At 44.6% G+C, this 25,020-nt stretch overlaps 1 protein-coding gene across 1 annotated transcript in view; it reads right to left on the bottom strand.

Annotated features, from left to right (window-relative positions):
• The window catches only part of LOC148506832 (uncharacterized), an 84,025-nt gene that overhangs the window by 55,365 nt on the left and 3,640 nt on the right, over positions 1-25,020 (bottom strand). Inside the window, exon 2 of the mRNA XM_088446081.1 lies at positions 20,036-20,089. Within this exon, the coding sequence (XP_088302207.1) occupies positions 20,036-20,089 (54 nt within the window). The remainder of the gene's footprint in view (positions 1-20,035; positions 20,090-25,020) is intronic.

Genomic DNA, 25,020 nt, shown 5'->3' with positions numbered 1-25,020 from the left:
CCCAATAAAACTGTTTTCGGATGTTGTTTTCCGTTTTCTTTGAGCCGAAGTGACCAGAGTCATCGTGGTAGGCCTTCAGGATAGAAGTTGCGGCGCTACTGGGTACAACAATCTGTGTTAGCTTGAAGTGAGTCTTAGGGTCAATGCTATGTTGAACCAAGAGGCGACCCTGTATAGACAATCTCTCCCGTTGCTTCCACAACTTCAAGAATTTCATTGGGGCTGCTTGTCTTTCTTTGACAGTCAACTGACTGTGACCTTGTATCCGTCCCTTTAGTTGCTGAATGCTGGGATCGTCTTCTTGCCATTTCAGCCACAGGGTCTTTGCGTCATCCCTATAACTATCGACCTCTCTGGGTTGGGTGACATTCTATGGAGCTGAACTTATCCTTGGTAAAAATAGAGGCATCTCCACCGACTCCTCCAGATCCTCTATTTCCGACTGCTCTCATTGGTAAGGAATTTCGAGATAAAGCATCCGCATTGACGTTTGATTTTCCACTTCTATATTGAATGTCAATCGGGAAATTGGCTAACTGGGAGACCCATCATTGTTCGAGGGCTCCTAATTGAGTCGTTTGTAGGTGAACCAAAGGGTTGCAGTCTGTGTAAGCAATGAAGGGAGTGGCCAATAGATAATTCTTAAATCTGTCCGTTTCAAGCTTCTACTGGCATAGGCGATTACTCTTTCTCTCCTACCCTGCTGTTGTGAGAGTACCGCTCCCAGTCCTTGGCTACTGGCATCTGTATATAACAAAAAAGGACTGCCATAGTCGGGGTTGGCCAGTAATGGTGCTGCAGTAAGAAGGATCTTTAGATGGTTGAATGCTTCTTTGCCTGGGTGGATTACTTCCTGGAAGGTGATATGCGATAATTTAGCAAAACGGGGTAGTGACGGAATAACTGGATGTGATGGTTATGCAGATTCTGGATTCGTATGGGTACTCGGCCACCAACAACCTCCACCAGTGCCCTGGCGACAACAATATCCTCTCGACTGGAACTCTCACTTGGTTCAATGAAGGCCTCATAGTTGGTTCCCTGTGGCCCACAGCGTGCCTTAGCCCAAATCACCATTTCCAAGTTGGGTTGCAGAATCACTGGCCTTGAGTCAGCCACTCGGGCTTTACCAATTTCTCCATCCAATGCAGCAAATTTTTGGTGACCTTGGATGACCCTAATGGTATGTTGCAAAACTTGTCTTTCTGTTGAACTTTTCAGGTAAAGCTCGGCTTTTAGAGCCAATATCAGCTCTTCTGGGCAATTTTGGAGAACGTTCATCCCAATGAGGATGGGTATAGCATTAGAGTCATCCACGTTGGTGATGATACACCCTTGTTTAGGTAACACTGCTTCCCGACTTTGACATCTACCTCCCAATATCCCTGACAGGATATCCCCAATCCATTATTAGCAATAAGTTGTAGTAATGTCGGTGGCGGAAGGAGAAGTTTTTCAGTGTTCCAATATTTCTGATAAGTGTTGAATTGCATGGTGGTCACCTGGGATCCTGTGTCAAGCGTGGGCAACATTTCCACTCCACTTAACATGATGGGCACAACAGGGCACTTCCCTACAAACTGAGGCCCACCACTGTTCAGGGGAAGGGTCTATTCTGCTTGCATTCCCTGAGGATTGTCCTCCATCCTCGGGGAATTGGCGTTTAAAGGATTTGGCTGATTGCAGTTACGCTCGATATGCCCAATCTGGTTACATTTACGGCAGATCTGGCGTCCTATGGAATCAAATCTATCAGTTGGACGGTGTCCATTAGTGCGAGGAGGGGTCCACCACTCAGAGGTTGCCCTCCTTCTCTCCATGTGCCACTGATTCCCAGTGGGGTCTGCATTTGGCCTGGTGAGTTTCTTTATGTATTGGCACATCTCTGTCACTCCTGATGTAAATTTTTCCATTTGACTCGTCAGATTATTTAGATGGGTATGGTTAGTTTGTGCATTTTGTACTGCATTTCCTTTTGACTTGCTAGGAACTCCCATAGTAGATTCCTGACCTGTTTCTTGGAACCCTGGCATTTCTAATAATGAAATTTCATCATCTCGGGAATATCCCATGACCTTAATTGATGCTTCCTTAAAGTCCAGGAAGGAATCTCTAGGCATCTGCAGTCATAAGAGACGCAAGTGTGTTCTGGTACCCTCCCCTCTTGAACCTTCGATGAATTGATTAATGAGAGTTTCATCAGAATTCCAGACCTCGTTAGTATCTCCTGACTGTATACATCATAGAGCCTCTTGAAGGCCCAGTGCAAAATTACAAAGGGATTCCCCTGCTTGCTCCGACATTGTTTGTAGGTCAAAGGTGTCGGCTAGCCTCTGAATAATTTGATTGACATTTTGGGCCAAATGTAATAGGGTGAGAGTTTAGAAAAGTGAGAGTTTCTGACACTTTTTAAACTTTGCCAATGTAATAGAGTCCAAAAACAAAGTAACAGAGCGAACTTGCATGTTTTTTTAGACTTAAAAAACTCTCACGATTTAAAATCTCATTCAGATGTTTTCCCATTTTGAAGATAAAATTCAACAAATGTGAAAGGTTACTGCTAAACTCTCACATTTTCTAAACTCTCACCCTATTACATTTGGCCCTTTGTTTCTCTTCTCTGGGCCAAGAGGTGACCTCTCTTAGAGCCGAGCCCTTCAGCTGCCCAATTAATTTCTCTACTTGCTGGCATTCTGTTAAAGGATATAACCTGAACATACTTTGCATCTTGTGTTTAAATTCTCTCAATGAATTGCTGTCAGACTCTATTCCTCGTTCATCCACACTATAGGTGTGGAGCCACAGTGCCCCGAAATAATAGGGCATGGTTATGGGGTTCAGTTGAGACATAACTGGACTTTGGTGGCTTGAGTCTCCCGCTGAACGCTGCTCTTGTGACATCTTTACTTGTTTAATTTGGATCCCAGATCCTGTTCCAGTGACGCCAAATTATGTAACACCCTCAGTGATATTGGATTGGTACCTGCCCTGATTACTACACTGAGAGTCACTATTCATGGATGGTTCTTCTGAGAGAATGGATTTGATTTCTTGTGGTTGTTTGCAATGTAATCAGTCAATTGGTCTTCCAAATCGTGTCTCTTTTATTAACAATTACTTTGTAAGAGCATAAGACTTGGACAAAGGTACTTATACTTTAGTAAACATTCAGTTATATAAACACATGTTATCACAATCCGCTGCATATAACAGACACCGAATAACTAAGGTTTCTAATGCCTTTGTCATGTAACTCCGCACTACATCACCAACAGTTCAGGGGTGCCAACCGTTTTGTGGGCACCTTCCTGTATACCTTTCGTCCGGGTCTCTAGCTCGCGGCGGCTCTCCTCTCGGCGGTCCCGTGTGCCTGATTGCTGCTCCGGGCTCGTGGACAAGTGGAGCTCCCCTTCCCTACTCAATAGGGGAACCCCTGTCCTGCACCCTGCCATGAGCAGGAGTCCTCTGCAGTGGGATAATTCATAGTCCCGGGGGATATAAGGGCAGTTCTCAGCATGGAAACATGGCATAACAATACCCATACTTGGCCCAACATACGTGCACAATACAGCCCTTATAATAGCAAAACGTACTGTATTTTATATGCAAACAAATAGATATTATACTCTAAACACATTACAACTGAATTCTCCCCAAACTCGGGGGTATCACATTATGGGGAATGAGCCTGCCTAAGACACGTAAAAACATGCTATAGAGTATATTTTGCAATCACTGTTATATTTGTTTACTATTGTTTTGTCCAAATATATAAACCCAAATATAGACATTAAAATGAAATACACGATCATGAAAAATGGAAGACTGTAACCTAGACTTGCCGACCCTTTTGATCGGTTTGAGAATTTGCCTAGTTCCTTTGGCAAATATATATTTGTCCGTCAGGCCTGTTTGATGATTGATGATTTATCTTTGACCTATTAATCAGGGTCTTTTGTCTTCCCCTTGTCTACCCTACTCAGGAATTAGCTACTTGCCACCGTTGGCAGTGGAGGTCTTGAGGAATTTGGCCTCTTTTGCCTAAATTCGACCTAATTTGACTGATTGGATATATTTTAATCACAATGTCATAGTCCCTAAGCAGGTTTTGGTTTTACCTCTTGCCAATTTCTTACTTGTGTTACCCCCTCCCTAGCCTCTACCCCTCCCCTCCCTCCCCCACCTTGGTTCTTACAGAGGTATCCTGCTACATCTTTGCTGCATATGCAGAAAATCACACCACGCATGGCACAAAGCGTGTGCCCGCAAGTGAATACGCACACTGATTTTGCACCTGTGCCGCCATAGGAATACATGGTGCGATTGCAGTGTGTGCCATAGCATATGCTCCTGTTGATAATGGCATGGTGTGTTGTGTGTGCTCATGTTTGTAGCACAATCGGCAAAAATGTACAGTAGCAGGACACACCTGTAGTTTACCCTCTTTATGTTGCTTTGAATTGGCACCGAAGCTTGTTTTTATTTGGCTACTTGGTTTTAACTAAATATTAAAAAAAATATTTTGTCAGATCCTCATTTCATTAAATTCATTAAAGTTAAATTCATATGAAATTAGCAATTTCTTTTTTTTCTCCCTCTTTATAGGTGTTAAGTTTGACTCCCTTAGAGTGTGGACTGTTGGCCATTCATTTGTGTTTTGGGCTCCTAGGTTCATGTCTGCCAATGGTACTCCTACCCCTCTGTGGTCGGCGTGTGTTTGGTGGATTGGTATGAGAGGTATGATGCGGCAGGCCTAGCGTTCTAAGCTTTTGAAATTAGCCAAGCCCTTTGGTGTTCCCAAAATTTTTCTGATACGTCTAGGTGGTAACTTTCTAGGAAAGATGACAGGTATGGAATTAAGGTGCTCCATAGTGAATGATATTGCCAGTATTTCATTGGCTTGGCCTTCTTCTAAAGTTGTTTGGTCATTTATTGTGGCTAGGTTTATTTGGCATTGTTGCCATGATTATAAGGCAATTGACGAAGCCAGGAAGAAGGTGAATGCAGTGGTCGCAAAATTTGTATTGGCCAACTGTGGTAGCGTGAATGTACATTCCATCATTAGGTTCTGCTATGATTATTTGTATAGGTTCCTCTGTTTGAGGAGGGACTTTTGCTTTTTGTGAATGATCTATTTCAGGTTACTGCTTCTGTGTTTAAGGTGTAGTATGCCTGTGGTGTAATGGTTCTGTAGTCAGACCTTCACTCAGGCACGAAAGAATGGCAAGTTACCACTTCAAGTGCAAATTTTGTTGAGTTAATTAATGTTATGGTTTTTGGTGTGCTCACCTACATTGACTTCTTTGTTTGCCAGACCACCCTGATGGGGGCTGCGTCATCACCACAGGGTGGGTAGTCATGTTAGAGGGTTGAGTGGATACCTATTGTTGGTAGTTGTTGATGTTAGCTGGGTTGTGCATTTTTGGAGTGGGCAGATTATGGCCGTCCTTTCTTTCCCACCATACTTTAATTTATTTAAATATATTTGAATATTCCTAATATGTGTTTAATAAATAGCTAACAAATTTTATTCTGCCAAATCCATGTCCGATTCTTTATTTTATTATTGTTAATATTGAATGTGTTAATTATATGCTGTATGTATGGGTCACCCGTAAGACGATTGAACGTTAAAGGGTATTAGTGTGACTGAAAGTTATTATTCCAGCAGATACTGTATCTTTCTTACCTTCAATACAGCCTTGGATATTTCTGCAGGTGTTTTAGCTTATTAGGCTGCATCACTATGTATATGTCCCTGTCAGCGATGGTACGCTGGAGCCATGAGCGGTGACCAATCACTTCAGTGCATATACTGTATATGCAAACAGTTTTAACTCACTGATAGATACAACTGTATCTGCATCAGCTTCACCTCCCTATGCTAGTCTGAATTACCTCATTTTCACACTGACAGATGACTCAAGAGGTAGAGGGGTCTATTTACTAAAGTGAGAGTTTTTAGTAGTGGAGATGTTGCCCATAGCAACCAATCATATTATAGTTATTATCTTCTAGAAGGTGATAGTTAAATGTTAATTCAAATCTGATTTGTTGCTATGGACAACATCTCCACTTATAAAAACTCACTTTAGTAAATATATTTCAAAGGGTCTGTTTCCTTTGGTAAACCACCTTTAACGGCAGGACCTCCCTCTAATCCTCTGTCACCATTGCCCATTGGGCAATCAAGTCAGCAGAGCTGCACTGAAGCCAATCTCTGCACGTCCGCTATACCTTCTGGACTGGCATTGCTACAAGGCTTTACCTCAGACAGGGGGTGCACTAAATGGTACCTCACTAAGGGCCTTATTTATCATTCTGTTTTTACAAAAAAAATGTGAGAAAGGGTGTTATCACATCCTTTTCACATTCTTTTAGATTCACATAATTGTATTAAAGGGCTTTTGGAGCAGTTTTTGTGAAAAACTGCACCATTCCCTGTAATTCACATATTTTTAGTAAGCAGATCGCATTTCCCATACTTGTCATTAGAAATGTGTTCTGACCAACTTTACTAATGTTCAGTTGTAAAAAAATAATGGGGAAAAGCCTGTAATAACCCCATTCCCCCCGGGTGACGCCTGGTCAGCTGATTTGTGCCGTAAGCCAGCATTTTAGTTTACAGCACACTTCAGATGACCGGTGTCACAGTGCAGGAGCCCGGTTACAACCTGACTGGAGGCACAGAGGAGCTCATCGGATCACCGATCACTAAGGTAAGTGTTATCTCTTAGTGGGGGAGAGGGAGAGGGTCTGCAGGGGTATCACAGGGGGGCTGATTGTGTGAGAGGGGAGTTGTAGTGGTAAATAGCAGTAGTACATGCACAGAGAGCTTTCCATTGTAATTTTTGCAAAAAATATCATGATAAATGTGCAAAGAGTATTTGTAGAGACAGAGCTTTATTGCAGGGTCATTCCATGCTATGCAGATGTTAGTACATCCAAGGGATATTTCCTATATTCACAATGTGTATTTACAGTAGTCGAAAAAGGATGGGATTGAAATACTGGTGGCTGTTTTGCCACCGGTTGAAATCCTGACAGTGGATGCCCGACAGGATGAAGATCCTGCTTGGGACTGGTAAGTACCCAAATCATCCCCTGCCCCCCATAACCCTAAACCTCCCTTAGTGGTGCCTAACCCTAACCATCCCCCCTAGTGCCTCACCCTAACTTCCCCTCGGGGGTGCCTAACCCTAACCCCCTCTTACCGCTCCCTTAACCTAACCCTCCCGGGGAGGTGCCTACCCTAATCTCTCCCTGGGGGTGCCAAACCCTTGGGGGTACCTAACCCTAATCTCCTTCCCCAAACTTAACCCTCACCCCACTAGACTCCCTAATCCTAACCCTGCCCTTCCCCACAGCTAACGCTAAGGGCGCCTTAGCTTTGTACGGGCTTTCGTCCTCGGAGTTTCGGCATTGGGATTAAGATAGGCGGCGGTATTTCAACACCTATCTTAAAACCCTTGCTGGGATTCCAATGTCTGGAATGAGACCAGCGGCCTTGTGGTTGCCCGTCTCATAACTACATCCCGTCTAACATATAACACTACAACCCAATGCTTGAAGTGGGAATTGAGAGGTTGGGGTATGGAAATTTGAATCCTCCAGGTGCTATCAGGTCCCTTCCCTTCCTTCCCTTCTTTCTCCTTTCTTCTTCTTCCCTTCTTGTTGCTAGAGGCTGTAAAAAGCAAACACTGCTCAAACAACAATGGTACACAGATATACAGGGGCGTAGAGAGCCCTGCCGGGCCCTGGTAAAGATGGGGGCATGGCCTAATTGCGGGGGCGTGGCCATGCTGGAGAGGGGGGCGCTGTGAGATGCCCAGCACAAAGCCAGGGGGGGTGCAATCAGTGTGATCGCTCCCCCCCACAGGCATAGGAGACTGCTGTGGCTGCTGAACACAGAAGCCATGAGCAGTCTGCCACTGCAGATCAGTGGCTGCTGTGAGGGAGAGGGGGTGGCGCTGGACCCTGGCCCCCGCCGGGCCACTCAGGAAGCCCGGGCCCAGGTAAATGTTACTCACCCCCCCCTCTCGGTGCCCCTGCAGATAGAGGCATAGTCACTCAGCATAATACATAAAAACTCTGCAGTGCAGACATTCCAATAGCAGCAGTTTGCAGCAGAGGGGGAATCTGTGGTTTAGCAGTAATAGAACCATCATGTTGTCAAAGTTAGACCAGCAGCTGATAAATCAGGTGGCCCTTCTGGAAGAGAGTAAGGGCAGCGCATGCATTGATGTGCAAAGTTCTGCAAGTTATCTGAGAAGTGGCAAAGGCTTTGGTGTGCACTATTCAGCGATATCCAGCATCAGGGCTCAGCTGCACTGCAGTGCATTGCTCTGCTCCCAGACTGATGGCTCACATTATACAAATTATACGTGTTACAGCTTATGGTAGCCAGGGGGGAAGTCATTTTGTTCACATTACAGCAGGTACCAGCCCCTTCTGGCGGATATGCAATAATGTGCTATGCAGGGGTGGCTGGCGGACTGGCCACCAAATTAAAAAAGGGGACGCTTCTCATTGGTTTGCGGTCCATGAGCCGATTGGCTGGCTACTAGATTCAAAAAGCTGCCCCCTCATTTGATTAGCAGCTGGTCCTCAAGCCAGGATTGGCTGGTGGCCAGAGCAAACTTTGAACTGCAGTGCAGCTGGGACCCGATGCTTCTGGATCTGTCCCTGCACCACAGCCAATCGAGATGTGTCCCCAGCAGGACACATCTCCACACAATGAGGCTGCTATACCAATGTTGGGTTCCCATACTTGATCCCAGCACTGGTACATTCTCTAATGTAGCGAAAATGAAGTGGCGGTGGGAAGTGGCGTTATGTCATACCATCATATAACACCCCACTTCCAGCACTGCTACAACCACTTTTTAAATGCATATTGTAGTAAATAGGGGCCTAAGACCAAGACTTATCACTAATTAATATTCCTGTTATCACTCTTTACTAATCTTAAATAGTGCTCCAACCAATCAGCTCAAAAACTATCATGTTTTAAAAAAATGAAAGGGGCTGATTGGTAGGAGCCCCATTTAAGATTACTAATGAGTGATAGCAAGAATATTGCTCATTGATAAATCTGGGCCTAACTCCTGTCACAACTCTCTGCTGGATAATGGATGCAACCCATATTGGGATTGGCGAGACCTATTTCTGAGGCACGGAGTCTAACGTGCCAGTGGTGTTCACCAGGAATACCTGCAAGGAGGTATGGACTTAGCTGCAACCAACATGCAGGTCGCAACCCTCAGCCTAGGTTCCCTTATACTGGTGCTGGAGAGGTCTGGATGGTGCGGATACTTTCAGCATAGTTGACATGCTGGGTCAGAACCAAACGTACAAGATGGTACCAGGGAGCAGACGTATGAGGGTCAGGAAGGATAGCCAAGGTCAAATCCAGACTACCAAGCGCAGTACCAAGTAGCAGACTAAATTGGGTCACGAGCAAAGCCAAGGTCAGGATCAAGCATTGAGTTTACACCTAGGAAAGCTGGAGTAAGGTTTGGGAGCCTATTCCCTGGCACAAAAGTGCTCCCAGGAACTTCCTTATAAATGTAGGTCTTGAATTAGGGTGCCTCCTGTGAAGTCACCAGGAGTGTGTATCTCTTTAAATACTTTCGGGTCAGCGCGCACGCCAGCAGGGAGCCGTGGCCACCTGTACCATGCCACCAGGGGGAAGGAGCACTACACAGCAGCAGGCACCGGGGACTCCCCACCCACTGCCCTGCCATATACCAGTGCCGCCAGAACCGGTAAGTGCGTGCCAGTGTCCGCCATGCTGTGACATTGCCCCCTCTTCTAGGGGTGGGCACCGAACACCCCACATATGGCTTGACAGGAAAATTCTGCTGGAATTGAGGTGCATGAGTATCTGAAGCCTTAACAGAACAACATTGATCTGGACCATATCCCTTCCAGTCTACCAAGAACTGAACAGATCCCCTAGAAATTCTGGAGTCCAGGATCTGCTTCACTTCATATTCTTCCTGATGGTCTACAAAAATTGCAGAGGGAGGAATGCAGTTTGCTGTAAACCGATTAAGCACCAGGGGTTTTAGGAGGGATATGTGAAATACATTGGGTATCTTAAGTGTACCAGGAAGTTTCAGATGGAATGCCACTGGAGTAATCACCTGAACAATTTGGAAGGGATAGATGTATCTAGGAGCAAACTTCATCATGGGAACTCTTGATCTCAGGTGCTTGGTTGACAGCCAGACTTTTCACCAGGACTCAGTACTGGACCCTTCCTCCACTGCCTTTCCACAAACAGTTTATACTTTGAGGAGGCTTTGCATAAATTCCTCTTTACCTCATTCCAAATCATAAAGAACTGGTTCACTGTACCACGGACGGCTGGAAGTGACACTGATCGAAGACCTGGTAACTCAGGTAACACTGGATGCAGACCATAACTGAGTAAAAAATTGAGAGTGTCCTGATGACTTGTGATACAGATTATTGTGGGCACATTTAGCCCATGGCAATAGAGAGACCCAGTCATCCTTATTGTCTGAAACATACATCTGAATGAACTTTTACAAATCTTGGTTTACTCGCTCTGTCTGGCTATTACTCTGGGGATGATAGGCCGAAGCGAAGATCAGTTTGATGCCAAAGTACCTGCATAATGAGGTAAATTGCACTGCATGGTTGGAAACAATGTCTTTAGGGAACCCGTGCAAAATTAAGATTTCTCTTATGAATACTTCTGCCAACTTTGATGCTGAAGGAAGACCCTTTAATGGAACAAAATTAGTGGCCTTGGAGAACCTGTCCACCACCACCAGGATAGTGTTGAACCCTTGGCATGAATGTAGAGCCATCACAAACTCCATGGAAATGTGAGTCCAAGGACCATCAGGCACTGGTAGTGGCAACAGGGGACCTGATAGAGATTGCAATGGACCTTTGTGTTAAGCACAAGTATGACAAGCTGCCATGGAGTCCCTAACATCTTGACGGACCGTTGGCCACCAGTACCTCCTAAATAGTAGCTCTAATTTTTTTTTACTCCTGTATGCACACTGAAGCATGATGAATGTGCCCACTGAAGTAAATTGGACAGGAAATCAGGGGCTATGAATGTTTTCCCCTGTGCAATTCTGACCTTGTTGGTGACAGCTTTGAAACAAGCAGGGTTCAGAATTAGCTTGTCTACCTCTATTTCCTCCATTTCAGCAGAGGTGAATGCACGGGACAGGGCATCAGCCTTGATGTTTTAATTACCTGGTCCGTAGGTATTCACCAGATTAAACTAATCAAAAAACAATGACCATCTGGACTGATGATAATTTAGGCAGTGGGCTGTCTTAAGGTATGTCAAATTCTTATGATCTGTATAGACTATCACTGGAAATTTCACTCCCTCCAATAAATACCGCCATTCCTGAAGAACTAACTTGATGGCTAGTAGTTCTTTATCCCCAACAGCATAATTCTCTGGAGCCGAGAATTTATGGGAGAAGGACCCAGAGGAATACCACTTGCCTTCTTCATCTCTTTGTGACAGTAACTCCAACCGTGGAAACGTCCACTTATAGTAAATAAGGTTGGTCACAATTTTGTTGCCTTAGAATGAGTGCTGAAAGAATACATTGTTTTATCAAGGAAAATTCTTCCTCTGCCTCAGAAGGCCATACTCGAGTATCCTGACCCTTCCTGGTAAGATCAATGATGGGAGCTGCAATGGATGAGTAGCTCCTGATGAACTGACAATAGAAGTTACAAACACCAGGAAGCATTGTATTGCTTTCAACCCAACTGGATGAGGCCAGTTGACAATGTTGGAAAGCTTCTCTTGATCCATCTGAAGGTAAGACCCCGAAATGATGTATACCAGAAATGTCAATTCCTCCTGCTCGAAGGAACATTTCTCAAGCTTGCAGAAAATCTGGTTGAGTTGTGACAGCACTTCACGTACATCTTGGACATGACTCATTACAGTATATCTTCAGACAATATCAGAATGTTGTCACCATATACCACTACGTACTTGTATAATAGGTCCCGGAAGATGTGATTCATGTACTTTTGGAAAACAGGTGGGTGTTGCTTAAACCAAAAGGCATGACTAAGTGTTCTTAGTGGCCATCAAGAGTATTAAAGGCCATCTTCTATTCAACCCCAGATCGGAATCTGATTAGGTTATAGGCACCACGATGGTCCAGCTTGGTGAAAATCTTTGCCCCTTTTGTCCAATCAAAGAGCTCAGAGGTCAGAGGTAGGGGAAACTGGTCTGTGATGGTAATTGCGTCCAGACCCCTGTAATCAATGCATGGTCGCAAGCATCCATCTATCTTTTTAACAAAAAATAGGCCAGCTCCGGTGGGGGATTTAGGGCCTGATTCAGACCCGGACACTAAGAAGCGTTTGCTCGTGGTTGCCCATGTTTTGCAATGTGCACATGTGTATGCATCACATTGCATCTGTGTGAACTACTCTGAGCGATTGGGAAGCGTACGCTCACCCAGCAAAGACAGTCTGGCTGAATGAGTGACAGGAGAAGCCATTTGTGGGTGGTAACAGGGGCAAACCACTAGAAATAGGTGTGAACGCAGGCATGCCTGACCATCTAAACATCATCTCAAAGGCGTCGATAATTAACAGGCAGCGTCATAGTACACATCCCCTGGCTGGTTTTTACACTGAAGTGATCACAGTGCTTGTGGTAGGGTATAGTTTACCTCAGGCACTGTGAATGCATCCGATGGTACCCGATGTACTGATGGTTGCATACAGTACACTTCCTGGAGATGATGTGCGCAAGTGGGCGTCTTAAGACAGGCTAGTGGGTGTCTGCATTCACAAAGCGATCGCACGCCAAGATATAGTGGGTGTGCTTATGACTTGCAGTGCATTTGCCTGCCATGCTGACACTTGGCCGAATTTGGATACACTGGGAATGAGCATCTAGCGAGCGGGTCTGAATCGAGCCCTTAGACTCCTTGATATACCCATGTTCCAGATTCTCCTTAATGTATTATGTCACCAACTGGAACCCGGGAAGTGAGAGAGTACAAATTCTTCCACGAGGGGGCACTTTCCCAAGTAACAAGTCTATGACACAGTCACACTCACTGTGGGCAGGAATCGTCTCAACAGCCTTTTTGCTGAATACATCTCTGTAGGACTGATATGGGGCTTGAAGCAGATCTTCTGGCAAGAAAACTGAACTCCGATTGGCATGGTGTGGAGGTTTAACAGATGACAAACATGACCCATGACATTAAGAACCCCATGACAGGATTTGAGATTCTCTCAAAAATTTTAAATGGGGGCATGCTTGCGGAGCCAAGGAAGACCCAGGATGACCGGACTTTCAGCAAATATAAAATGCTATCAGTTCCCAATGGAGAACACCCACTTGCATGGTAACTTCTATTGAACCAGTGTAGATGGTAGCTGTGGGAAATTTATTCCCATCCACTACAGTGGTGTTTGTAGCTGCACACTAGGTATTCCTAGTTCTTGAACCATTTTTGCAGAGATGAAGTTGCCATCGGCAGCTGAGTCTAGGAAGGCCTTGAGGACTTTGGAATAATTTCCCAGAACCAGTGTCACATTGATAACATAGGTAACATTGTATTATGGGGAGTGTTGAAATACATCTAATATGACCACCCCTCGATCAGTTTTCGTTTCCCGGACGTTTTGAACAACCAGAGAGAAGATGACCTGGTTCACCACAGTACAGACAGAACTTTTTCTTGAACCTCCTTTCTCTCTCTTCAGTAGGAAGGCAAGATTTCTCAATTTGCATGGGCTCCTCTGGAGGCTCAACCGGTGCTGCAAGCCATGGTTCGAGCTTGAAATTTAAGTGATGTGACTGTTCCATCTCCCGTACCCTGTATCTGTGGCAAAGAACAAACCGGATGCACAAGGAAATCAAGTCATCCAAAGAAGTTGGTAATTCCCTGGAAGTGAGTACATCTTTGATTTGATCCGACAGCCCTTGCATAAATGCAGTGACCAGAGCTTCATTGTTTCACCTTAACTCCCAAGCAAGGGTTTGAAACTGTACTGCATACTTTCCTACAGATTGGTTGCCCTGCTTCAACTGCAGGATTGTCGACCCTGCAGAGGATACTCGCCTGGACTCATCGAAAACCTTAGGGAAAGCTGTCAGGAACTCAACGCTATTGTTGACTAGAGTATTTTTCCTTTCCCATAACAGAGAGGGCCAAGACAATGCCTGACCGGACAGTAGCAAGATCACATAAGCCACTTTCATCCATTCAGAAGGAAAATTTGCTGCCTGCACATCAAACTGAATCTAGCACTAGTTTAGGAATCCTCTGCAGCCTTTAGGATCCCCCTCATACTTCAAGGGATTCAGAATCCATAATGGCGTGGAAGCACCTGCAGGCTGTACCGTCACCGTAGGAGGTGGAGCTGGTTGCAAACACTGCATAAACTGAGCCTGGTCTTGTTCTTGTTTCTCGACTCTGGTGAGAAGGTTCTTAATCAAATTATGTGATAAAAGATTGCCAGCAGCATCCATGTTGTGGCCAGAGTATTCTGTCACAACTCTTGGGTGGATAATGGATTCAACCAGTATTGGGATTGGCAAGACCTACAACTGAGCCGTGGAGTCTAACATACTGGCAGTGTTCACCAGGGACCCCCGCAAGGAGGTATGGACTTAACTGCATCCGACACACAGGTCATGGCCCCAGGTTCCCTTATAAAGGTGCTGGTGAGCTCTGGATTGAGCGGAGATGTTCAGCGTAGTCGACAGGCTGGGACAGAACCAAACAGACAAGATGGTACCAGGGAGCATACACATGCAGGTCACGAAGGATGGCCAAGGTAAAAACCGGATTACCAAGCTCAGTACCAAGGAGCAGAGAATATTGGATCATGAGCAAAGCCCCTGACACTGAAAGTGCATCTGAAACCCAACACTCGAGCCCCTGCACCCCATAACTGTATGGGTGTGTGTCATTGCAGGGTGCGGGGGAGTTGTGGAGCAATGTAGTGCCTTCAATACACTACTGCAACATTATTGAACAGCAAATCATGTGGTCTTACTTAAAACTGAGGTTGCATTTGAGTCCCTGAATTTCAACACTTGTGGGTGCGTCTGACCCATCTAAGCCCCTGAACCCTGGACCATGGCAATATAAAACCACCACTCTACCTATAGGCCAAGGATGCTTTCACATGCATCTACCCCCTGCCGCCAGGGAGGGTGTAGTGAAGGAAGAATATTAATAATAATAATAATAATAATAATAATAAAAATGTGTTTCCAAAATATTATATTAGTACATGTGAACACATAACCCCACCATTAGTGAATAATAATTCATCCCGTCTCTTTGAAACCTGAGCGTGCATCTTGTTAATGTATCAGTTATACCATCATTATTACACTACTGTACAGTACTGTATGTGTACTGATTTGCTTCCCATTCAACGAGCTTCTGGGATATTGTTAAAAAGATTGGTAGTGCGAACATGCAACACGCAAATATACTGCGTGAACATGATTGGCCCAATTGTTAGGGATAGCCTTCCACTTCTACAGTATGGTATTCAGTAGTATAAATTTCAACAATGGAGCACTCGCCATGCAGCAGTTAAGCGGCTACATGCTGTGGATTCTCTTACATTGTAGAATGCCATGGTGCCCCTCCTTTTCAGCCATCACGCAACATTCCAAGGCGCGAGTCAGAAGCTGACATGATGCGCTATGAGCAACAAATTAGCTGGGCCCATCTGTAGTTTTGCTTTGCTCATTAAGCTGATCATTTTTTAACAATTATTTGCATCCAAATTTAATTTCCATTGACTTTTTGGGACTGATATAGCAGTATTTTGGTGATAGGGCTGTATTTTGGTGATAGGGCAGTATTTTGGTGATAAGGCTGTACTTTAGTGATAGGGCAATATTTTGGTGATAGGGCTGTATTTTAGTAATAGGGCTGTATTTTGGTGATAGGGCAGTATTTTGGTGATAGGGCTGTATTTTAGTGATAGTGCTGTATTTTGGTGATAGTGCTGTAGTTTAGTGATAGGGTTGTGTTTTAGTGATAGTTCTGTATTTTAGTGATAGGGCTGTATTTTAGTGATAGGGCAGTATTTTGGTGATAGGGCTGTATTTTGGTGATAGGGCTGTATTTAGTGATAGTGCTGTATTTTGGTGATAGTGCTGAATTTTAGTGATAGTGCTGTATTTTGGTGATAGGGCTGTATTTTAGTGATAGGGCTGTATTTTGGTGATAGGGCAGTATTTTAGTGATCGGGCTGTATTTTAGTGATAGTGCTGTAGTTTAGTGAAAGGGCAGTATTTTACTGATAGTGCTGTATTTTGGTGATAGGGCAGAATTTCGTGATAGTGCTGTATGTTAGTGATAGTGCTGTAGTTTAGTGATAGAGCAGTATTTTGGTGATAGTGCTGTATTTTAGTGATAGGGCTGTATTTTGGTGATAGGGCTGTATTTTAGTGATAGTGCTGTATTTTAGTGATAGTGCAGTATTTTGGTAATAGGGCTGTATTTTAGTGATAGTGCTGTATTTTGGTGATAGGGTTGTATTTTGGTGATAGTGCTGTATTTTGGGGATAGGGCTGTATTTTGGTGATAGTGCTGTATTTTGGGGATAGGGCTATATTTTAGTGACAGGGTTGTATTTTAGTGATAGGGCAGTATATTGGTGATAGGGCTGTATTTTGGTGACAGGGCTGTATTTTAGTGATAGTGCTGTACTTTAGTGATTGGGCAATATTTTATTGATAGTGCTGTATTTTGTTGATAGGGCAGAATTTCGTGATTGTGCTGTATTTTAGTGATAGTGCAGTATTTTTGTGATAGTGCTGTAGTTTAGTGATAGTGCAGTATTTTTGTGATAGTGCTGTAGTTTAGTGATAGGGCAGTATTTTGGTGATAGGGCTGTATTTTAGTGATAGGGCTGTATTTTGGTTCATAGGGCTGTATTTTAGTGATAGGGCTGTATTTTAGTGATAGGGCTGTATTTTGGTGATAGGGCTGTGTTTTGTAGGATATTGATTTAAAAAGATTAAAATTACTGTACAATGTTATAACTAAGTTCCCCTCCTTGCACTTCTGACTCCTACACATGCACTCCATAATGCTTTCCGCATGGAATTCTATGGTTTGATTCTATCAGTGACGTCAGTGATCAGAGGCCCTGATTGAGAGACGGATGCTCTGAAAGAGTGCTCGCTCTGAATCTGGGTGGGTTTTTTATGTGTGTGGACTCCTGGCCGCTCACATAGCTTTGGGTGACCACCCGCTTGCGACCGGGTCTGAATCAGGCCCAGAGATCATTGCAGGGTTGATGGGTAAACATGAGGAGATCCATTTTGCACCTATGCAGAACAGATTTCCTCCTTAATAGCTGGAGAATGCAGCAGGACGGGACTGTCGCGTAGGATGCGGTCATGTCAGCCTAAGCAGCAATTTTTATATTATATTGTGTATTATGACTTTAAATGCATTTTCTTGATATATTTTTCCCTAAATATCCCAAAGAGTAATTATATTAGCGACAGAGCACCAGTTATCCCAATCCGATTCCTCAGCCTATATAACATACTGTCCTCAGCCTATATAACATACTGTATCTGTAGCTAACAATATACTAGTAATTCTGCAAAGTCTATAGAAACTGAAATTATTTGAATATTTCAGAATAATCAACTTAACCAGTGATAAATATGTTGATTTCAATTGAACAGTATGTAACTAGGGAGTATATTTACTAAGCAGTGTTATGAGACATAGTGAAAAGTGATAAGTCTGTGATAAGGTGCCAGCCAATCAGCTCCCAACTGTCATTTTTCAAACAGCCTGTGAGATAACAGTTGGGAGCTGATTGGCTGGCACCTTATCACAAACTTATCACTTTTCACTCTAGATGTCTTATTTTCCTACTGGATCTCCAGCTCAGTGAATAGCGTAGAATAGAGGAGCATAGAATCAGTGCTCACACAGGGCTCTATTTACTACAATCCGCATATTGAATGCGGATTGTAGTGTGATATTACCGAGTGAATTCGCATTGCGAATTCAGGCAATATCACAGGGATTTACTATAAATCCCTTGCAGGGACAGAGCTTGCGATAAAGCTCTGTCCCTGCGGATCCCATCCGCACTCTAGTCGCGGTATTTTCGGAAAAAATACCGCGACTAAGAGCCCTCGCAAGCGCTGACCGACCACCGTTACTACCTCCCCACCGACGCTAAGCCCCGCCCCAGGCGCTAAGCCCCGCCCCCACGATCGCGGACCCCCGCGACCCCCCCTCCCCCACCGCGACCCCCCCTCCCTTCATTACACTTACCTGCATCCTCCTGGCCTCCGGTGGTCTTCTCCGGGCTTCCCGATCAGGTGATCTCCCATACTGCACTGGGGCACGATCACCTGATGACCGGGCCCCAGTGCACTGTGGGAGACCAGCTGACCGGAGAGGAGCCATCACCGGAGGCCCGATCACCGGTCCCTGGATTCAGGTAAGTAAAAAAAAAATATTTAATTTTTTTTTCTTTTTTTTACAGCAATCAGCTTGCGGTCTGATTAGACCACATAGCTGATTACTGGTACCGGCTCCCGCCTCTGCTCTCCCCGTTAGAGCAGAGTGGGAGCCCGGTAACCGGAGGAGACCCTGGATAACGCCACCTCCAGGTGGCGTTATTATCACAGGGCTTTCCCCGGTATTTTTTTACAATTTATTTTTAGTAACTTGCACACAGATCACATTTCCCATTACAATTATGGGAAATGCGATCTGCTTTACTAAAAATAAGTGATACTGGGGGTTGGAGTAGAATTTTACTAATTCTACTCCAATTGCCCTGTAATAACTACAGGTGAAACTAAAATAATGTGAAAAGGGTGTGAAAACACCCTTTTTCACTTTATTTTAGTAAAAATAATGTTAATAAATAGAGCCCACAGTAACTACATTGTATATCTCCCTGTAATCTGCATTATCACCTCCATTATATAACTGTACCTGAAAATAAAGTTAAATAGTCTGCTTAATGCAATAACAACATGTATCACATAAAGTGATCACTAACCTTGGATGGAGAATAACAGGAGGAGCAGCTTGGTGACTTCCATGTTAGCGTAAATGAGCTGCTGTCAGGATTTGATTTCTGTCAATTCTACATGGATATAAATATAATCATCCTATTTCCTGGATTTCAGTATTTGTGGTCAAAACTTCCTCCAAGTAGTTCTTCTTTTTTAAATTGCAAATTGCTTAAATGGCATACCCTAACTAGGCTAACAAATATTGTTTAGTCTTTAGCTATGATCCATCTAAATAGATACCATACATACTTGCCTACCCACCCGATTTACGTGGGAGCCTCCCACTTTAAGGTGGGAGCTCCCACTACCCAGGAAAGCATACATGATTGCCCGGTTTCTCCACTGTCCCATTGAAAATCCGGACTGCGATGCGCAAGAGACCAGAAGTAGCGGGGGCTGGGCTCGGGCATGGGATGTCTTTAATACTATAGATGGGCCACCACGGGGTTACAGGTAGTAGTGGCTGCCGGCGTCTAGCCCATCACGCAGCTGCACTTCAGTGCAGTTCCTCCCCGCCCAGATTCCGATACCAGCGACTAGGGCCGCAGCAGCTGAGCAGAGTGATCTGAGGCTGTGTCGGGGGATGAGTGATCTGCACTGGTACAGGGACTAGGGGAGCCCCCATGGTAAGTACTAGTACTAGTATTGACTAATTGTGCTGATGTCATGCAAGTGGCTGGGTGACCCTGTCAACTATATATACATTCGCGTTACAAATATCTTCATTCTGGTCAAACCAACTATATATTTACAGGCGGTTCCTAGTTGTATTCTTTCAAGTCCACACCTTGCAGACACCAGTACGGAGATTTTCTGAATTTGGTGCCATTCAGTTGGATTACATTGGACTCCAGGGTTTGGGTGATTAATGCTTGAATGCTATGCTACAAACCAAGTTTTTACTTTCTACGTGTTCTTAATCATATGCTGTTAATATAAAGTTTTGATATACTATACCATGATCCTTTCTTGGTTTTTGTTTTCTTGATGCTGGGCTATGTCTCTGGATATCTTATGAAAATCGTGTCCTGACTCATCATTTCATTTTGATTGGAGTCGAGATAAGCGTAAATCTATAAATCAAATGTACGCACATTATTTATTTTTGAAATTATTCAGTGTCTAACATGCTACACTAATAGCGCCTTCTTGTCTTGTTTTTATTTATATATATATATATATATTAGGGGTGAGCGGGTTCGGATTTCTGAAATCCGAACCCCCCCGAGCCCCCCGATCCGAGTCCGATCCGAGTCAGGCTCGACTTTTCCCGTCTGACTCGGATCTGAAATCGAGGCAAAACGTCATCATCCCGCCTTCGGAGTCTCGCGGGTTTTGGATCCTATATAAGGTACCCGCGTCGGCACCATTTTCTCAGTCGGCTGTGGACAGTGAAGAGGGAGGGTGGGAGTTAGGGCTGTGTAGTGTAGTGTAGTGTAGTGCTGCTGATGTCCACTACTTCAAAGTCCATAGGGGCTGGCTGTGTTGTGCTGTGCTGCTGTTGTTAATAGGGGCTGTGTCCACTACTTCAAAGTCCATAGGGGCTGGCTGGACTGTGTTGTGCAGTCAGTTCTCCATAGGGGCTGTGTCCACTCCAAAGTCCTGTGCAGTGTCCCAGTCCTAAAGGGGTGCTGTAGTGTTGTCCAGGGGGTGCTCTGTCCATCAGGGGTGCTCCCCCCAAGTGCTAAAAAAATAATATATTTTCTGTGTTTGTGAATTGTGTGCGCAGTAGCCGCACGTGCATCAACAAAGTAGTGCCAAGTGTGCGCCTGTGTCATAAGTAAGGGGCCGGCTGGCTTGACCGTTAAAGGGTGCTGTAATCCCCGAAAGTACACTCCAGTCCAAACCAAAAAAATAATTATTTTCTGTGTTTGTGAATTGTGTGCGCAGTAGCCGCACGTGCATCAACAAAGTAGTGCCAAGCGTGCGCCTGTGTCATAAGTAAAGGGCCGGCTGGCTTGACCGTTAAAGGGTGCTGTTACCCCCGAAAGTACACTCCAGTCCAAACCAAAAAAAAATTGATTTTCTGTGTTTGTGAATTGTGTGCGCAGTAGCCGCACGTGCATCAACAAAGTAGTGCCAAGCGTGCGCCTGTGTCATAAGTAAAGGGCCGGCTGGCTTGACCGTTAAAGGGTGCAGTAACCCCCGAAAGTACACTCCAGTCCAAACCAAAAAAAAAATTATTTTCTGTGTTTGTGAATTGTGTGCGCAGTAGCCGCACGTGCATCAACAAAGTAGTGCCAAGCGTGCACCTGTGTCATAAGTAAAGGGCCGGCTGGCTTGACCGTTAAAGGGTGCTGTAACCCCCGAAAGTACACTCCAGTCCAAACCAAAAAAAAAATTATTTTCTGTGTTTGTGAATTGTGTGCGCAGTAGCCGCACATGCATCAACAAAGTAGTGCCAAGCGTGCGCCTGTGTCATAAGTAAAGGGCCGGCTGGCTTGACCGTTAAAGGGTGCTGTAACCCCCAAAGTACACTCCAGTCCAAACCAAAAAAAAAATATTTTCTGTGTTTGTGAATTGTGTGCGCAGTAGCAACACGTGCATCAACAAAGTAGTGCCAAGCGTGCGCCTGTGTCATAAGTAAAGGGCCGGCTGGCTTGACCGTTAAAGGGTGCGGTAACCCCCGAAAGTACACTCCAGTCCAAACCAAAAAAATATATATTTTCTGTGTTTGTGACTTGTGTGCACTGTGGCTGCACGTGCATCAACAAAGGAGCAGCGCCAAGCGTGCGCCTGTGTCCCATAAGTAAAGAGCCGGCTGGCTCATTTCTTAAAGGGTGGTGTAACCCACAAAGTGCACTACTCTCCAGCAAAAATAAAAAAATATTTTCTGTGTTTGTGTGCGCTTTAGCTGCACGTATATATCAATATAACATAAATGGAGGACCAAACTTTCTCCGATAAAAATAAAATAGGGAAATATCAAGAACCACTTCCTCCTAGTGCTATTGCTGCTGCTGGGAGTTGTTCATCATCCCAGAGAGGAAGTAGGAACATCACTACTTTTACTAAACAATTGACCCTCCAACAGTCCCTAGCGATGAGGATGAAGTACGACAGCAGTCATCCTGAAGCAAAACGTATAACTGAGGCCTTGACTGCTATGTTGGTGTTAGACGTGCGTCCGGTATCCACCATTACTGCAGTGGGATTTAGACAATTGATGGAGGTAGTGTGTCCCCGGTTCCAAATCCCGTCTAGATTCCACCTGCATCTTCAAAGCAGCAGCGACAAGCGTGCAGCTGTCTGTTAAAGGGTGGTGACACCCTCAAAGTGTGCTACACAAACAATAAAAATATTGTTGGTTTTTTTTCGGTCTTTGTGAAATGTGTGGGCTGTAGCCGCACCTGCATCCTTAAAGCAGCAGCGACAAGCGTGCGTCTGTCTGTTAAAGGGTGGTGACACCCTCAAAGTGTGCTACACAAACAATTAAAATATTGTTCTTTTTTTTTCTGTCTTTGTGAAATGTGTGGGCTGTAGCCGCACCTGCATCCTTAAAGCAGCAGCGACAAGCGTGCGTCTGTCTGTTAAAGGGTTTTGACACCCTCAAAGTGTGCTACACAAACAATAAAAATATTGTTCTTTTTTTTCTGTCTTTGTGAATTGTGTGGGCTGTAGCCGCACTTGCATCCTCAAAGCAGCAGCGACAAGCGTGCGTCTGTCTGTTAAAGGGTGGTGACACCCTCAAAGTGTGCTACACAAACAATAAAAATATTCTTCTTTTTTCTGTCTTTGTGAATTGTGTGGGCTGTAGCCGCACCTGCATCCTTAAAGCAGCAGCGACAAGCGTGCGTCTGTCTGTTAAAGGGTGGTGACACCCTCAAAGTGTGCTACACAAACAATAAAAATATTCTTCTTTTTTCTGTCTTTGTGAATTGTGTGGGCTGTAGCCGCACCTGCATCCTTAAAGCAGCAGCGACAAGCGTGCGTCTGTCTGTTAAAGGGTGGTGACACCCTCAAAGTGTGCTACACAAACAATTAAAATATTGTTCTTTTTTTTTCGGTCTTTGTGAAATGTGTGGGCTGTAGCCGCACCTGCATCCTTAAAGCAGCAGCGACAAGCGTGCGTCTGTCTGTTAAAGGGTTTTGACACCCTCAAAGTGTGCTACACAAACAATAAAAATATTCTTCTTCTTTTTTCTGTCTTTGTGAATTGTGTGGGCTGTAGCTGCACTTGCATCCTCAAAGCAGCAGCGACAAGCGTGCGTCTGTCTGTTAAAGGGTGGTGTAACACTCAAAGTGCGCACTACAAACAATAAAAATATTGTTCTTTTTTTTTCGGTCTTTGTGAAATGTGTGGGCTGTAGCCGCATCTGCATCCTTAAAGCAGCAGCGACAAGCGTGTGTCTGTCTGTTAAAGGGTGGTGACACCCTCAAAGTGTGCTACACAAACAATTAAAATATTGTTCTTCTTTTTTCTGTCTTTGTGAATTGTGTGGGCTGTAGCTGCACTTGCATCCACAAAGCAGCAGTGACAAGCATGCGTCTGTCTGTTAAAGGGTGGTGTAACCCTCAAAGTGCGCTCCACAAACAATAAAAATATTCTTCTTTTTTTTTCAGTCTTTGTGAAATGTGTGGGCTGTAGCCGCACTTGCATCCTCAAAGCAGCAGCGACAAGCGTGCGTCTGTCTGTTAAAGGGTGGTGTAACTCTCAAAGTGCTCCAAAAAATAAAAAACTATTTTTTAATGTGTTTGCGACTTGTGTGCGATGTAGCCGCACTTGCATCCTCAAAGCAGCAGTGACTAGCGTGCGTCTGTTTGTTAAAGGGTGGTGACACCCTCAAAGTGTGCTACACAAACAATAAAAATATTATTTTCTTTTTTCTGTCTTTGTGAATTGTGTGGGCTGTAGCCGCACATGCATCCTTAAAGCAGCAACGACAAGCGTGCGTCTGTCTGTTAAAGGGTGGTGACACCCTCAAAGTGTGCTACACAAACAATTAAAATATTGTTCTTTTTTTTTCGGTCTTTGTGAAATGTGTGGGCTGTAGCCGCACCTGCATCCTTAAAGCAGCAGCGACAAGCGTGCGTCTGTCTGTTAAAGGGTTTTGACACCCTCAAAGTGTGCTACACAAACAATAAAAATATTCTTCTTTTTTCTGTCTTTGTGAATTGTGTGGGCTGTAGCTGCACTTGCATCCTCAAAGCAGCAGCGACAAGCGTGCGTCTGTCTGTTAAAGGGTGGTGTAACCCTCAAAGTGCGCTCCACAAACAATAAAAATATATTTATTTTTTTTTCTGTCTTTGTGAATTGTGTGGGCTGTAGCCGCACTTGCATCCTCAAAGCAGCAGCGACAAGCGAGCATCTGTCTGTTAAAGGATTACATCGGTGACAGCATCCAAGTAGGCATGTCAGACAGTCCGTACCTGTACTGGCAGGAAAAAGAAGCAATTTGGAGGTCCCTGTACAAACTGGCTCTATTTTACCTGAGTTGCCCCCCCTCCAGTGTGTACTCCGAAAGAGTGTTTAGTGCAGCCAGGAACCTTGTCAGCGAAAGGCGTATGAGGTTGCTTCCACAAAATGTGGAGAAGATGATGTTCATAAAATGAATTATCAACTCTTCCAGGGAGACCAGCCTCCAGAACGTACAGAGTGACATGTGGTTCCAGCAGGGACGAATTAATACTCTGTGAGGATGAGGATGTACACACTGAAGAGGGTGAGGAATCGGTGGATGAGGAGGATGAGGATGACATTTTGCCTCCGTAGAGCCAGTTTGTGCAGGGACAGATTAATTGCCAGCTTGTTTTGTGGGGGCCCAAACGAACCAATCATTTCAGCCACAGTTGTGTGGCAGACCCTGGCGCTGAAATGATTGGTTTGTTAAAGTGTGCATGTCCTGTTTATACAACATAAGGGTGGGTGGGAGGGCCCAAGGACAATTCCATCTTGCACCTCTTTTTTTTCTTTGCATTATGTACAGTTTGGGGCCTAGTTT

Source organism: Taudactylus pleione, unplaced genomic scaffold (assembly GCF_031769625.1).
Source record: "Taudactylus pleione unplaced genomic scaffold, aTauple2 ptg000393l, whole genome shotgun sequence".
NCBI classification, from domain to species: Eukaryota; Metazoa; Chordata; class Amphibia; order Anura; family Myobatrachidae; genus Taudactylus; species Taudactylus pleione.
Note: the sequence above shows the minus strand (reverse complement) of the source record. Positions and strands in the feature narration are given on the sequence as shown.